The 15,231-nt window shown below is 45.4% G+C and overlaps 2 protein-coding genes across 7 annotated transcripts in view; one reads left to right on the top strand and one right to left on the bottom strand.

Moving 5' to 3' along the window:
• The window catches only part of LOC150051072 (immunoglobulin-binding protein 1-like), a 42,985-nt gene that overhangs the window by 27,242 nt on the left and 512 nt on the right, over window positions 1-15,231 (bottom strand). For all 4 annotated transcript variants that reach the window (XM_090349769.1, XM_090349766.1, XM_090349768.1 and 1 more), the window contains exon 2: window positions 12,918-12,998. The gene's annotated coding sequence lies outside the window, so the exon portion shown is untranslated. The remainder of the gene's footprint in view (window positions 1-12,917; window positions 12,999-15,231) is intronic.
• Alox12 (arachidonate 12-lipoxygenase, 12S type) lies at window positions 1,928-13,582 on the top strand. Of its 3 annotated transcripts, none has more exons than XM_090349765.1 (13): window positions 1,928-2,128; window positions 3,661-3,742; window positions 3,846-3,968; window positions 4,079-4,182; window positions 4,406-4,566; window positions 5,786-5,929; window positions 7,048-7,257; window positions 9,093-9,179; window positions 9,409-9,578; window positions 10,078-10,199; window positions 12,588-12,688; window positions 12,815-12,985; window positions 13,115-13,582. In XM_090349765.1, the coding sequence occupies exons 3-13, from the start codon at window positions 3,916-3,918 to the stop codon at window positions 13,292-13,294; spliced, it is 1,503 nt and encodes a 500-aa protein (XP_090205891.1). In that variant the 5' UTR covers window positions 1,928-2,128; window positions 3,661-3,742; window positions 3,846-3,915; the 3' UTR covers window positions 13,295-13,582. The 3 variants fall into 3 exon arrangements, with proteins under 3 accessions (XP_090205891.1, XP_090205890.1, XP_090205889.1); XM_090349764.1 differs by having other exon boundaries at window positions 3,828-3,968; XM_090349763.1 differs by lacking the exons at window positions 1,928-2,128; window positions 3,661-3,742; window positions 4,079-4,182 and having other exon boundaries at window positions 3,880-3,968.

The raw sequence follows: 15,231 nt of genomic DNA, 5'->3' as shown, positions 1-15,231 counted from the left end.
CAGAAAAACCTATTGAGAGCCATGAAGATGTAGACAGGCACCTGTGTAAGGTACTTCCACGGACTGATTCCTGTGAGGTGACAAAGCCTGAGTCCTGAACCAACCTCCCACTGTTTACAAAATCCCTGACTAGTACTGACCTAACTGCTGTTCTTGGATTTCCTAAAATCCATAAAGGAGACAGCTTGGAGAAAAAAATTAACCTGGAAACTACTGAAGGAGAAGGGGTTGTGCTCTCTTGAGAACAAAGTTTGTGGAAATTGCTTATTTCTTGTTGGGTCCCAAAGATTCTATTCTTTAACTTACCCCAGACTGGTATTGTTGGGTACCAACCATTTTTCATAGCCACTGTGAAAGTTGAACAGAATGAAGCCTCCACTCTCCTGCCTTAGGCCTCCATCAAGATGGTTGGTGGTATTTAGTGTATTTGAGATCCTAATTTCCAGGGGTGTTCAGATGGTGTGGAAAATTGGGGATGGGAGGCAGGAGAGGGAAGTAGGGTAGCAAATCCTGAAGTATTGCTTCTCCATTCTCCTGCAGCCGCCACATGAGGAATCCTGGGTCATGTGGATTGAGCTCTAAAGCAGCAGAGATCAGGAGCTGCAGGACTGCATGCCATGTAGCAGCAGAGCACCTCCCCAAAGCCAGCAGGGCCTTCCAGTCCAGTTATCCAAAAAGCTTTCTCCCAAGTGTGGACTAGGGGTAGAGTGCTTGCCTAGCATGCACCAAGCCCTGGGTTCAATTCCTTAGTACCACATACACAGAAAAAGCCAGAATTGGTACTGTAGCTCAAGTGGCAAAGAGCTAGCCTTTAGCAAAAAATGCTCAAGGACAGTACCCAGGCCCTGAGTTCAAACAAAAACTTTCTCCCAGTTCCAGCCTAGAGAAAAAGTGATGGCTTACTCCCTGTGTTCTGAAGGACTAGTCTCTCCTCTTCGTCCTAATACCTGCGAGACCTAGTGACTGGGAAGTGTCCTATTCTGGTTCAATCCTACCCAGAGGCTGCTGATCTCTTACTGGATAGGAAAAGGCCGTCCACAAAGTCCCAGCCACAGCCCAGGTCCTGGCCTCACCCAGGCCTGGGTTCTTTTATCTTCGGGTGAGTAGCCCACAGAAGGCACAGCCTTCCCCATAGCCTGCTTTACTCACAGGTTCAGGCTAGTCTAAGGCGGGACTTGGGAGTTGTGAGGGCGGGGACACAGATCTATCTTTTAAAGTCCTGAAACTGGCCCTGAGGCAACCACCACCCAGGGTAGTCTGACAACAGAGCAGGTCCCGGTTCCCTCCTTCAAACATCTGGAGGGCGCCATGGGCCGCTACAGCATCCGCGTGACCACAGGGGCCTGGGTCTTCTCAGGATCGTATAACTGCGTGCGGCTATGGCTGGTCGGGGCGCATGGGGAGGCGGACCTGGAGCTGCAGCTGCGGCCTGTGCGAGGACAGGTCAGTGGGTGGAGCTGGGACCCGGGTGGCTGGTCAGCCAGATGGGGAGCCAATGGGAGGTCAACACGAGACAGAAGGCTGGGGGGCACGCAAGCTGGCAAGTTTTCTGGAGTTAGGAAGTCTGGAGCACAGTCAGAGGAGGGGTTAGGAACGTGTCTCCCCAACACCTGGACGGTGACAGCCTCCAACTCCTTTGCCAAATAGCCCCGAACCAGAGTAAATACATGATGTGGTCGGACATGAAGCTCTGCCAAGCACCTATGCAGTAAGAGCTCAAGATCAGGATGATACAGGCAAAGGGGCCCAGTGGGCTTGGTCTTTCTCACAGAAAGGGGGCACCTGACTCCTTCCAGGCAGGTTGTGCAACAGAGGGAGTGTTGTCACTAGATGCCTTGGTAAACTGAGGCTGGCTGAGGGGGCGGCTCTGTCCTCAGAGCAGCCTGTCCCAGTCCTCGCTAAGTCTGGCACTCCTGGCCCCCACAGGAGGAGGAATTTGACCTGGAAATCCCCCAGGACTTGGGGCCACTGCAGTTCGTGAAGCTGCACAAAGAGCATGCACTAGTGGACGACGCATGGTTCTGCGACCGAATCACCGTGCGGGGCCCTGGGGACTGCGGCGAGGTGGCCTTCCCGTGCTACCGCTGGGTTCTGGGGGACAGTGTGGTGAGCCTGCCGGAGGGCACCGGTGAGCAGACATATGGCCCATTCTGCAAGTGCTGGGAGCAGGGGGACAAGGCTGAGAAAGGACAAAGGGAACTTAGAAAAAAGATAAGTCCATGACGGGCGACAATAAAAATACAGGATACAAGGCAGGCAACAGGAAGAAGCTGTGAATTCACACAGTGCTACCCAGTAAGTGTCCCTGCAGATGAGGCTGGAGGGAGAAGAGCCTGTCCTCCCAGAGAAAGTGCGGGCAGGCAGTGGGAGGGGCAGCGCTGAAGGAAAACAGAAGTAAGAGTAAATAGGACATCTCTATGTGATCTAGAGCAAGTTAACATAGAAGCAAAGGAGCCATGGAGAGGAGGTGGGCAATAACATCTATAGAGACAAATACAACACAATGTTGGAAAGCTGATTTGGTTGGAATAACAGATAACTGAAAGATAAGAAGTACTTGTGGCAGGAGATGGGCATTAATAAGGGCCACAGATATTTAAATTTTTACTGTGGAAAATACAGTAAGCACAGGTAAAGATGGAAACATGAAATATAGGACTTTGAGACAGGCAAATATAAGACAAGTAGGACCAGCACCAAGTCAACAAATATAGAATAATGTTAAGTCCAAAAACTGAAGGGAGCCAGGTGCTGGGCGTGGTGTCTCGAGCCTGTAATCCTAGCTACTCAGGAGGCTGAGAGCTGAGAATCTAGGTTCAAAGCCAGCCCAGGCACAAAAGGATCTGAGACTCTAATCTTCAATTAATCACTAGAAAATGGGGAGTGAGGCTTGCCTTAAGGATAGGACTGTAGCCTTGAGCTGAAGAGCTCAGGGACAGTGCTCAGGTAGAGTTCAAGCCCCATGACCCACAAAAAAAAAAAAAAAAAAAAAATGAAGGGAGGTAATGAAAGTAAACATCTCAGAATCTTTGGAGGACAGGTAAAGGTGTGCAGGTGAGATTTGACACATATGAAATTAGCTAAGTATGTAGTAGCAAATAAATATAGGCCCAAACATGACTAAGATTTTATCACTTGGACTGAGATGATTTTTTTTCCAACCTGGGATAGTAATGAAATATAATCTGGTAAGAGAAGAGACAAGACTTTGATGCCCCAGCAACAGATTTAGGCTGAAATAAGTTAAACTGTAAGCTTATAATGAGGACAACAGGATAGACATGACTGAGAATCATCAAAGGTAAAGCCAGGGCTGGGAATGTGGCTAAGTAGTAGAGGACTTGCCTAACATGCATGAAGCCCTAGGTTCAATTCCTCAGTACCACATAAACAGGAAAAGCTGGGAGTGATACTGTGGCTCAAATGGTACTGTGGCTCAAGTGGTAGAGTGCTAGCCTTGAGCAAAAGAAATTCACTGACAGTGCCCAGGACCTAAATTCAAACACCCTTCCAACTCCCCCCCAAAAATAGCAAAGCCAGAAATAAACCACCAAGCGTGACTGAAACCATGGATTCTTACTATATAAAGGAAGCTGGGGAGAATTAGAAGAGAAACCTAGGCCAGACAAAGGTATATCCCTAATCTTAATGTTTCCCCAGCCCGCCTAGCAGGAGGCAATGCTTTGGATGTCTTCCAGAAGCATCGGGAGAAGGAACTGAAGGAAAGACAGCAGATCTACCGGTGATCACTCACCCACAGGCCTCCCAATTGCCCTACCCTTTCCCTACCCCAACCCCCACCATTAACCTCAACACCTCCCCTAAAGCATTGTCCCCAACTTTAGCTGGGCCACCTGGAAGGAAGGGTTACCCAGGACAATAGCTGCGGACTGTAAGGAGGAACTACCTCCAAATATGAGATTCCATGAGGAGAAGAGGCGGGACTTTGAATGGGCACTGAAGGCAGGGTAAGAACAAGACTCAGTATGGCATCAGGGCTGGGAGGTCCAAGAATGGCTGTGTATGGTGAGGGACTCAGGGGTCAGCTTATGGGTTCATGCCTCAATGCTTGCTCTAGGGCTTTGGAGGCAGTCCTCAAACGTGTTTATACCCTCCTGAGCTCCTGGAACCGCCTAGAAGACTTTGATCAAATCTTCTGGGGCAAAAAGAGTGCCCTAGCTGGTCAGTGGCTCCCCCATGTCTCCACAACTCCTTGAGGGGCCCCTTGCCGACCCATTTTTTTAATGCTACATGTTCCCCATAATTCCTTGCCAAATTAAAACTATACTTGTTCTAACTGAGGACTCAAGAATGAAAGAAAGGGTCTGGGATACATGATAGCCAAAATGCCTGAGGTATAGCTAGAGAAGAGATAAATACCCTCCTCTCCATGTCCAACCCATAGAGAAGGTTCACCAGCGCTGGCAGGATGACGAATTTTTTGGCTACCAATTCCTCAATGGCGCCAACCCCATGCTGTTGAGACGCTCCACCTCTCTACCCTCCAGGCTGGTATTGCCCTCTGGGACAGAAGAGCTTCGAGCCCAGTTGGAGAAAGAACTCCAGGTACCTGACCTGACCTTGCCAGGCATTGCTCCCTCCTTAGTAGTATGGTAAGAACAACTGGGGAGACAAGAAAGCAAAGCTAGGTGAGAGAGAAGGAAATTGCTCTTTGGTGCAGACCTCTAATGGAAAAATATAGAAGTGGCAAAGCAACACCCAGCATGTATGAGGAAACAAAATCGATCTGTAAGGCACAGATGAGGTGTAGACAGATGAGGTGTAGACATCTGACGAGAACAATGACATCCATGTGCATCATCAGTGTTCTGGACGCTAGTGTTCATTGCGAAGAGAAGACAGTCTAGGCCACTGGGGAAGGGAGAGCAGGGTGGGGCTCAGAGAGGTTCTGTGAACATTTTTACCTGTAGTTTAAGAGAGATGAGCTACTGACCAGAAGGAGGACCCAGGCAGAGACTGTGTCCATACAAAAGCAATAGCAGCAATATCAAAGGAAACAATAGCTAAGGGAAATTCTAGCTGCTACTCTCCAATTTAAAAAAAAAAAAAAAAAAAGGATTGCTTAGTGAATGTGAGCCAAACAAGAGAGCAGACCACTAGGGGATAACAGGGCAGGGGCCTGACCATCTGGGCATGGAGTTAATGTCAGTGATGCAAACTGTATTATGTTAGGTTTTGAACCCAAATCATCTGCATATACCCTTGCACAAGACTTTCAATAGAATTTTTCTTTACCTTAAACTGAGAGGACATGAACCAGATAGGATTGTTCTGCCCATAAAGAAAAAGGCTGAAGCCGGACTGGCGAGGTAGCTCACGCGGTAATCCTAGCTACTCAGGAGGCTGAAATGTGAGGATCAAGGTTCAAAGCCAACCTGAGCAATTAACCTCTAATTATCTCCAATTAACCTCTAGAAAATAGGAAGTGGGGTTTGGCTCAAGGGTAGGGTGGTAGCCTTGAGCTAAAGAGCTCAGAGACAGCACCCAGGCCAAATTCAAGCCCCATGACCCAAAAAGGAAAGGAAAGGAAAGGAAAGGAAAGGAAAGGAAAGGAAAGGAAAGGAAAGGAAAGGAAAGGAAAGGAAAGGAAAGGAAAGGAAAGGAAAGGAAAGAAGGAAGGAAGGAGAGAGAGAGAGAGAGAGAGAGAGAGAGAGAGAGAGAGAGAGAGAGAGAGAGAGAGAGAGAGAGGCTGCACTGAATGTCAACTGCTTTGCCTTCTCCCCACCCCCCCAACTCTAATAATTGATACTATTCCTTTTTCCAGAATGGTTCCCTGTTTGAGGTAGACTTTATTCTGCTGGATGGAATTCCAGCCAATGTGATCCAGGGAGAAAAGCAGTACCTAGCTGCCCCCCTTGTTATGCTGAAGCTGGATTCCAATGGAAAGCTGCTACCCATGGTCATCCAGGTGAGTACCTTAACATTCTTCCTCGTTCACTGCTCCTTGACTCCTGAGCCCCTCCTCACTAGGAACTCCCCTCGTGTCACTCTTGTCTTGCAGCCTGGTCTCCTGATTCACCATTATATATACTTCAGGAGACATAATGGTAGCTGTGTTGTGTAGCACTTGGAGAGCTCAGGCAGGAAGATCATGAGTTCCAGGCCAGCCTGGACTACATGAGTTCTGACTAGCTAGGGCTACAAAGTAAGACCTTGTCTTTACAAAGAGAAAAAAAGAAAGAAAAAAGGACAAGAAAAGAAAAAAGTCATAATGGCCTCATGGAGTTCTCACTGCCACAAGTTCTTGTTAAACAAAAGTTAACAGGTTGATAGTGCAGCTCATTGGTAGAGCATTTGCCTAGCAAAACTCTGGGTTCACTGTCCAGCAACAAGCAAACAAACAAAAATGCTATGTCCTACTACCTGACTCTCTGATTCACCATGGTAGGAACTGAGAATGTGCATTTTTTTAACAAATTTCAACGTAACACTAATGTTCAGGATCATACTTAAGAATCGCCATTCCAGCTACTCAGGAAGCTGAGGTCTGAGGATCAAGGTTCAAAACCAGCCTAGGAAGACAAGTCCTTGAGACTGTTATCTCCAATTAATTAGCAAAAAGCTGGAAATGGAGGTAAGACCCAAGTGGCAGAGTATTAGCCTTATGTGAAACAGCCAAGCAAAAGTAAAAGGTTCTGAGTTCAAGCCTCTTATATCCACACATACACACACACACACACACACACACACACACACACCACTGATTCTGCACACTCATTGTGTTGTGAATATCTTCTCTGACTAGTCAAAGCAAGCGCTGATGATTACTCTCAATTCTATACACCCAGATTCTGTTTTCCATTCTGCTGCTTAACCTCGAAACTTAACTCTCTGTTTCTGGTCTCTCCTGCAACTAATCAGACCATCTCAGCACTGCTGCTAGTGAGAGGCAGAGTGATATGGTTCTCATTCCTAATACAAGAGGATAATGACCTGGATAGCAATAGTCTTGCTTAGCTATCTTATTTCTCCAGGAATGCTGACCATGTCTTACAAAAGGAGCAATTCAATTTCTGTTTCTCCTAGATTCAGCCTCCCAGTCCCAGCACCCCAACCCCAACACTGTTCCTGCCCTCAGATCCTCCACTTGCCTGGCTCTTAGCCAAGTCCTGGGTCCGAAATTCAGATTTCCAACTGCAGGAGCTCCAATTTCACTTGCTGAACACTCATCTAGTGGCTGAGGTCATTGCTGTTGCCACGATGAGGTGCCTCCCAGGACTGCACCCTATATTTAAGGTACAAGTTCTGTTCTCTGTCCCATCTCCCTCAGAGCCAAATAAGGCTAATCTCTCAAGCTCAAAGGATTTTGTTTGTCTGCACCAACTTGGGATTTGAAATTCAGGGCCTAGGCACTGTCCATTAGCTTTTGGAAGCTGCTTGGATGTAACACCAAAAGGATCACCTGGATCTTTCATTATCTGACATCAACAGTTCAGATAAATACCAAAACTGGATCAAATCTGCAAAGTCACTGGGTAGAAATGAAGATAAAAAGAAATCCATGGGCCAGGAGTTTGCTCTAGTGGTAGAGTGCTTGCGTAGCATGCACAAAGACCTGGATTCGATTCCTCAGTACCACATATACATAGAAAAAGCTGGAAATGGTGCTGTGGCTCAAGTGATAGAGCTCTAGCCTTGGGAAAGCTCAAGGACAGTGCTTAGGCCCTGAGTTCAAGGCCCAGGACTGTCGAAAAGAAAGGAAGAAAGGAAGAAAGGAAGAAAGGAAGAAAGAAAGAAAGAAAGAAAGAAAGAAAGAAAGAAAGAGAGAGAGAAATCCATGTAAGCATCAAGTGATCTTTTTTAATAGCTAAGAAAAGAGACCAAATGGTACCTAACTAGGAGTACTGACAGATTTGCTGATAGATCCTCTGCTGCTTCAGCAAGTAGTCAGTATAGCTCCTCTAATCCTGATGGAAAGAACCTCACAAGGCACCTCCCAAAGAAAGCCTACAGTGAAACAACTAAAGGGTAAGATGTAGCATGTAGCACTGATTTGTTAAAAACTAGAAAGGTGGGGCCAGGAGTTTGGCCTAGTGGTTAAAGTGCTTGCCTAGCATGCACGAAGACCCGGGTTTGATTCCTTGGTACCACATACATAGAAAAAAGCCGAAAGTGGGGCTGAGGCTCAAGTGGTAGAGCTCTAGCCTTGAGAAAGTCCAAGGACAATGCTCAGACCCTGAGCTCAAGCCCAGGACTGGCAAAGGAAAAAAAAAAACCAAAAACTAGAAAGGTGGGTCAGGAGTTTGGCCTAGTGATAGAGTGCTTGCCTAGCATGCACAAAGACCCGGGTTCGATTCCTCGATACCACATACACAGAAAAATCCAGAAGTGGTGCTATGATTCAAATGGTAGAGCTCTATCCTTGAGAAAGCCCAAGGACAGTGCTCAGGCCCTGAGCTCAAGCCCAGGACTAGCAAAAGAAAAAAAAAAAAGAAAGAAAGAGGGCCGAGAGTTTAGCCTAGTTGTAGAGTGCTTGCCTAGCATGCATGAAGACCTGGGTTCGATTCCTCAGTACCACATACATAGAAAAAAGCCAGAAGTGGTGCTAAGGCTCAAGTGGTAGAGCTCTACCCTTGAGAAAGCCCAAGGTCAGTGCTCAGGTCCTGAGCTCAAGCCCAGAACTGGGGGGAAAAAAAAAAAGAAAGAGAGAGGTGGGGGAGAGGGAAGGAGTGAAGGAAGGAAGGAAGGAAAAAGAAGCAGAATGATAATAGCTACTATTGGAGAACTTTTATGTATACTTAATACTTCACCTATCACTCATAATTAGACAATACAATTCTCTGACATAACAGAATCTAATATTGCCCCCTATTGACAGATGAAAAGACTGCAGGCTAGAGAGTTAGTTGCCACAGTATTAGAGTACAGTAAAAATGTGCACGGAAATCTTAATTACTGTGACGCCAGAGATCATGAAAGAGAAACATCAGAGAAGCAGATCAGTCCATCATTTAGCAGCAGGAACAAAACATCAAAAGGAGAGCAGGCCACCATCCTGGGTACCAGATTCTACAAGGAAAGATCCAGGCAGGACCTCCATTAACCACTTCCTCCAATGTCCTCCACCCTAGCTTCTGGTCCCTCATGTTCGATACACTATGGAAATCAACACCAGGGGCCGCACCCAACTTATCTCAGAAGGAGGAATATTTGATAAGGTAAGGTAGGCCTGGGATATGAAGTTGCCTGATCATCCAGCACTTTCTCTATGATCTTACAGCACTTTCAGCAACCTCTGTGAATGTTCTGACTGTTGCCCTATGAGTACTATCCCTTTATATATGTGACTTCAAATCTGAAAACTCCATCTCCAAATCTGTATTAATAGACCATGGTACTCTAGTACTGCTTCTACCACTCAAGAACCTGTCAACTCTCTTGTTCCAGGCAGTGAACACAGGTGGAGGGGGCCATGTGCAGCTGCTCCGTCGGGCAGTGGCTCAGCTGACCTATGGCTCCCTCTGCCCTCCTGACGACCTGGCTGCCCGGGGCCTACTGGGAATCCCAAGTGCTCTGTATGCCCAGGATGCTTTACGGCTATGGGAGATCATTGCCCGGTAAGTGAGAAGGAGCAAAGAAGTGGAGAAGAGAAGAGATGGAAAGCAGGGCTCTGGCTTGAGGTCAGTATGAGACAAAACTAACGTGTTCAATCTATGGGAGAGAAGAGAAAAAGCGAGGAGACAATGGCTAAGTCTAAAAATGAAGAAAATAGAATAGGGGCAAGATACTGAGGTGAGGAGATCTGGGAATCTGGAAAAATCTGGGTCTTCTTAGGGTAGCTAGAAACCACATATCAGAAATGCTTAGAACTACTCTCCTATATCTTTTCCTCTCACGCTATTATGCAAACAATAAAGAGCTTTAGTTCATGCATGGATTGGGTTTGACCCCTAGTACTGCAAGGAGGAGGGGAAGAAAGCTCCAAAAAGCAGACATGGTAGGATCTGATACAGGTGCAGTTTGAGTTAGCTGAACAGAGACCACAAAAATAAAGAAAAAAAAGACAGAAGCTGAAACATTATACTCTCAGAGCACTCAACTCCTTTCTGTGGGCAGGTATGTGGAGGGCATCGTCCATCTCTTCTATCAGAGGGATGACATGGTGAGAGGGGACCCTGAGCTGCAGGCCTGGTGTCGGGAGATCACTGAGGTGGGGCTGTGCCAGGCTCAGGACCGAGGTAAGGTACATCCCATAGGCAAGAGAGCCTGCAAACTCTGCCAAAATCCCTTCTCAGCCCTGATTTTCTGGGAACCTAACCATCATCCACCTCTTCCTCCATACATGAAGGCATCTAAATGCTATTCACACTAACACCCAGGACCATTCTAGACACACTCAAGGTTATCTACTGCAGAGACCCTGGCCACCAACCCCTCCTCCCGCCCACCTCCTCCCAGTCAAACCCATAATCTTCCATGCATGGAGTAGGAATCACAAGCTACAACCACAGTCATAAGGGCTTTTGCCTGGCCCTTCTGGACTTATGTTCTGTCTTCATGTCTCTCTATTTTCCTACCTAATGATATAAATGTTAAATATATATATATATATATATATTTTTTTTTTACACCAAAGCTCATGATGATCCTACACAGCTTTCCCTCCCTTCTCCTGCCTGCTGTGTCTACCACACATAGGGCACAAGGATATTTGTAGTTGCAATCTCAGTACTGCACATGCTTTAGGTCAAACCTAAACTCAGTATCCTGAACTCTGGCGCTTTGGGTTTCTTTGCCAATCTGGCTCTCTTCTCCCATGATCCACACTTTGCCTCTAACCATCACATTTTAATCTCCACAGAAGAAACAGCCTTTCCCAGGATATTCCTAGGTTCATCCTCCCCTCTCTAAAACATAAAAGTCCAGCCTGAACTTCTCTGAGTCATCTTACAGACAACTGCCTCTCATACCTCAGACCAATACCTTGACTGCTACTTCTGTTGGACAACTCCAAGCCTTTACTAAGGAGCTACACTGACCAATCCCTATGCCTCTCCCTAAGGAATCTGTGGTATACCACCTCACCCTTCCAGTACCAGCTTCTCTCTAGTACTTATCAGGCCTGACCCTCAGGCTCCCCATTCCAAAAGATCCTGTTTCAACTTCTCAACAAACTGGAAATTTGAAATAAATACACATAGTATCTTGGTCAGTATGGGCAGCAATAACAAAGTACCATAGACAGATACATTTATTTCTCACAGTCCAGGAATCTGAGAAATTCAAGATCAATGTGCCAGCTTAGTCAGGTTCTGGTGAGGACCTTCCACACTGCAGACAGCCAGCTTCTCCTTATAGCCTCAAATGGCGGAAAGAGAACTCTCTGGACTCCTCTCATAAAGGCACTAGTGGCATTCTCAAAATTTCCTTAGGCTAGGATTCTAGCCTTGAAGAAAAAACCCAAGGACAGTGCTCAGGCCCTGAGCTCAAGCCCAAGACTGGGGAAAAAAAAATGGGCATAAAGCCTGCACTGGGGGCTCACACCTGTAATTGTAAGGCTGAGAACTGAGGGTTGAAGTTTGAAGTTCAAAGCCAGGCCATACAGGAAAAATCCTTGAGACTCTTGTCTCCAATTAACCAGCAAAATGCTGGAAATAGAGATTTGGCTCAGACAGTAGAGCATCAGCATTAACTAAAATAAATAAAGAAAAAACAAAACAAGGGATAGTACCTGAGTTCAAGACCAGGCACTGAGTTCAAACCCAGTACTGGTACACAAAGTGTACCACTTAACTGATAGAATTATTGACCTCTGAGATCTTACAGCCACTGTAAACAAAGTGGCTTAAGATAACTCTTGAAGAAACCTCTCTTTTCTGTGACAGTAGGAATCCAAGATTTCTCTTATTTCCTATCTTCTAACTGAGAGACACAATTTGTCTTGGAACCATAAGAGATATCTGTAAATTCTTTTTGTGGTTGGGGATATTCAATCATTCAGACCTTTCCAGGCTTTAGCCCTTCTATAATAACAATAATAACTATAATTTGTTGAGAATTTATTACAGAACAGGTGATTTTGACATATTAATTTCGCAAGTATGAGCCACACTTAACAGATGGGGAAAAAAAAGTTAGGAATAAAAAGATAAAGTATTGCTGGATATGGTGGCTCACTCCTGTAATCCTAGCTACTCAGGAGGCTGAGATGTGAGGACCAAGTTTCAAAGCCAGCCCAGGCACAAAAGGACCTGAGGCTCTTACCTCCAACTAACCTCTACAAAACAGAAGTGGGACTTAGCTCAAGGTTAGATAAATAGCCTTAAGCTGAAAAGCTCAGGGACAATGCCTAGGCCTAAGGATGCTAGCCTTGAGCTGGAGAGCTCAGGGACAACGCCCAGGCCAAGTTTAAGCCCCATGACCCACAAAAATAAAAGATAAATTATTTTCAGTGTAACAAAGCTATAACTAATCAAGCCCAGATTGAAACCCATTTATGATGCAAATATGTCTAATTAAATGAAGAAACAAACACCCATAAATTTTAAAGGAGGGCTCTACTGAGCCATCAGCCTTCATTTCTTTCTTATTCTGAAGTCTCTAAATTCCGTTCCTTTTCTGGCCAGGTTTTCCCATCTCCTTCCAGTCCCAGGCTCAACTCTGCCATTTCCTTACCATGTGTATCTTCACATGCACTGCCCAGCACACGGCCATCAACAAAGGCCAGGTATGAACAGTGGAAAGCCCAGGTCCCTGAAGATAAGTGTTTGGACCTTGGGAGAGCTAAGGGAGTGATGGGAAACTCAAGCCCTACTAAGTTCTAGAGTCCTAGGGTTGCAGTTTCTTCCCCCAGCTGGACTGGTATGCCTGGGTCCCTAATGCTCCTTGCACAATGCGGATGCCCCCACCTACTACCAAGGAGGATGTGACAACGGCCACGTTGATGAGGTCATTACCTGATATCCGGAAGTCCTGTCTTCAAATGACCATCACATGGCATCTGGGTCGTCACCAGCCAGACATGGTGAGAAGGGATCCTAATGAGAGGGAAATGATTATTGGAAAGGAAACACTGGAGTGAGGCTGAACCCTAGGTGCCTCTTTATTCAGATGAGAGCCTGACTTATTCTTTATTCATTTGTTTCTGTCTCAGGTACCTCTGGGGCATCACAAAGAAAAGTATTTCTCAAGCCCTAAGGCCAAAGCTGTGCTAAGCCAGTTCCATGCAGATCTGGAAAACTTTGAAAATGAGATTACAGCCCGGAATGACCAACTCGAATTGCCTTATGAATATCTGAAGCCTAGCCTCATAGAAAACAGCATCACAATCTGAGACCTAGCATGTCCCCACCTACAAGACTCCACAGCAGCTTTCGCGCTGACATTTCCATCTTGATTTTAGGTTTTCCTAAGTCTCTACTAAGGCTCTAATTCTCCCCCAATTAAACTCTTACATCAGTAATCCTATTCACCCAAAGGACATTAAAATTTTTTGGTAAAAAAACCTCATAGCATTTTAGGTAACAGAGTCTCTGCTGCAATTACTCAGTTTTTTTTTTTTCATTGTGTCACAAAAGCACCCACAAACATTATGTAAGCAAACGAGTGAATGTTTCAATAAAACTTTATGGACACTGAGATATGAAAATGCTAAAAAATGTGGTTTTTAGTGTATGTGATTATTTTCTTCTTTTTGTTTAGGATTTATTTAGGGTGAAATTTTTTGTTTTGGGCAGCACTGAGACTTTGGCAATAGTGAGGTTTTGGCCATATTTCTGCTGCCTCTACATTTGGCTCAATGCACTTTGCTTATGGCCATGAATCAGTTTCACAATAAATTTAGCCCTTAATCTTACACCAGCATGAGGTCCTACCTCACCTCCACTTCCAAACATCCAAGAGCAGGACTTGGAGGAAAAGATTTTCTCATCTAATTCTCTCCACAAGAACTGTACTTCATTCTTGGTGGAGAACTTGAAAATTTCTGACTATGTTCTTCAACAATTTTCCCTGTTCCTCCTATTCAGACATGAACCACAATATGCCTAAAAAGAAAGAGGCATTCTTAGCCTATAATGAAAACTTTTACAACAAAATGTCTTCCACAGATAATCCAGAACAAAAGAAATATGAAACTCCTGATTCAAAGGCACTTTGCAGCCAATGTGTTGATATATAGCTGTAATCCTAGTACTCACTACAAAGATACTTGAAAGTTCAAGCAAACTTGGGCTACATACCAATATCCTCTTTCAAACCCAAATCAATTACCAACACACACACACACACACACACACACACACACACACACACACACACCATCATCATCATCATCATCAAAGCCACTTTCGCATCCCTTTCAATGCTTTCCAGATTCCAAGTTCTCTTTCACAACCTTAAAAAAAAAAAATATATATATATATATATATATATGCAGTAGCTTACACCTGTAACCCTAGCTAGTCCAGAGGCTGAGGTCTGAGGACTGGTTCAGAGCAAAGTTAGGAAAGCCCATGAGATTTGTATCTTAAGTTAACGACCAAAAAGCTGAAACTGGAGCTGTGGTTCAAGAGATAGAGCACTAAGCCAGGCGCTGTGGCTCACACCTGTAATCTTAGCTACTCAGGAGGCTGAGGATCATGACTCAGTGCCAGCCTAGACACTAAAGACCTTGAGAGTCTTATCTCCAATTAACCACTAGAAAATCAGAAATGGCTCTGTGGCTCAAGGGATAGGGCAACAGCCTTAAGCTGAAGAGCTCAAGGACAATACCCAGAGTTCAAACCCCACAATCGACAGAGAGAGACAGAGAGAGAGAGAGAGAGACAGAGAGAGAGAGAGAGAGAGAGAGAGAGAGAGAGAGAGAGAGAGAGAGAGAGAGAGAGAGAGAGAGAGAGAGAGAGAGAGAGATTGCGCACTAGGCTGGAGCAAAATAAAAACGGCTCAGGAACAATGCCCAAGCCATGCATTCAAGATCTAGGGCACATACATATACACACACACATAATACCCACAAAATAAATGAGAAATTATTACTCTAGTCCATGTCAATCTTTGGTTCTTGGGGGGGGGTCAACAGGGTCCGAATGCTCTCTCTTAATTATGGTGTGATCATTGGCTTTACTAGGATAAGTACAAGCTCAGTGAAGGATTTTGTTTCTCACCTGAGGCCCTAGGTTCAAACACTAGCTTCTAAAAAAGAACATTTTTTTTCTTCAACCACCTCCATTTCTCTGATCAATTATTATAAATTTGTCACTTACTAGTAAA

Source organism: Megascapheus bottae, chromosome 17, assembly GCF_031878675.1.
Source record: "Megascapheus bottae isolate mThoBot1 chromosome 17, mThoBot2.hap1, whole genome shotgun sequence".
NCBI classification, from domain to species: domain Eukaryota; kingdom Metazoa; phylum Chordata; class Mammalia; order Rodentia; family Geomyidae; genus Megascapheus; species Megascapheus bottae.
This window is presented reverse-complemented; position numbering and strand designations above follow the sequence as displayed.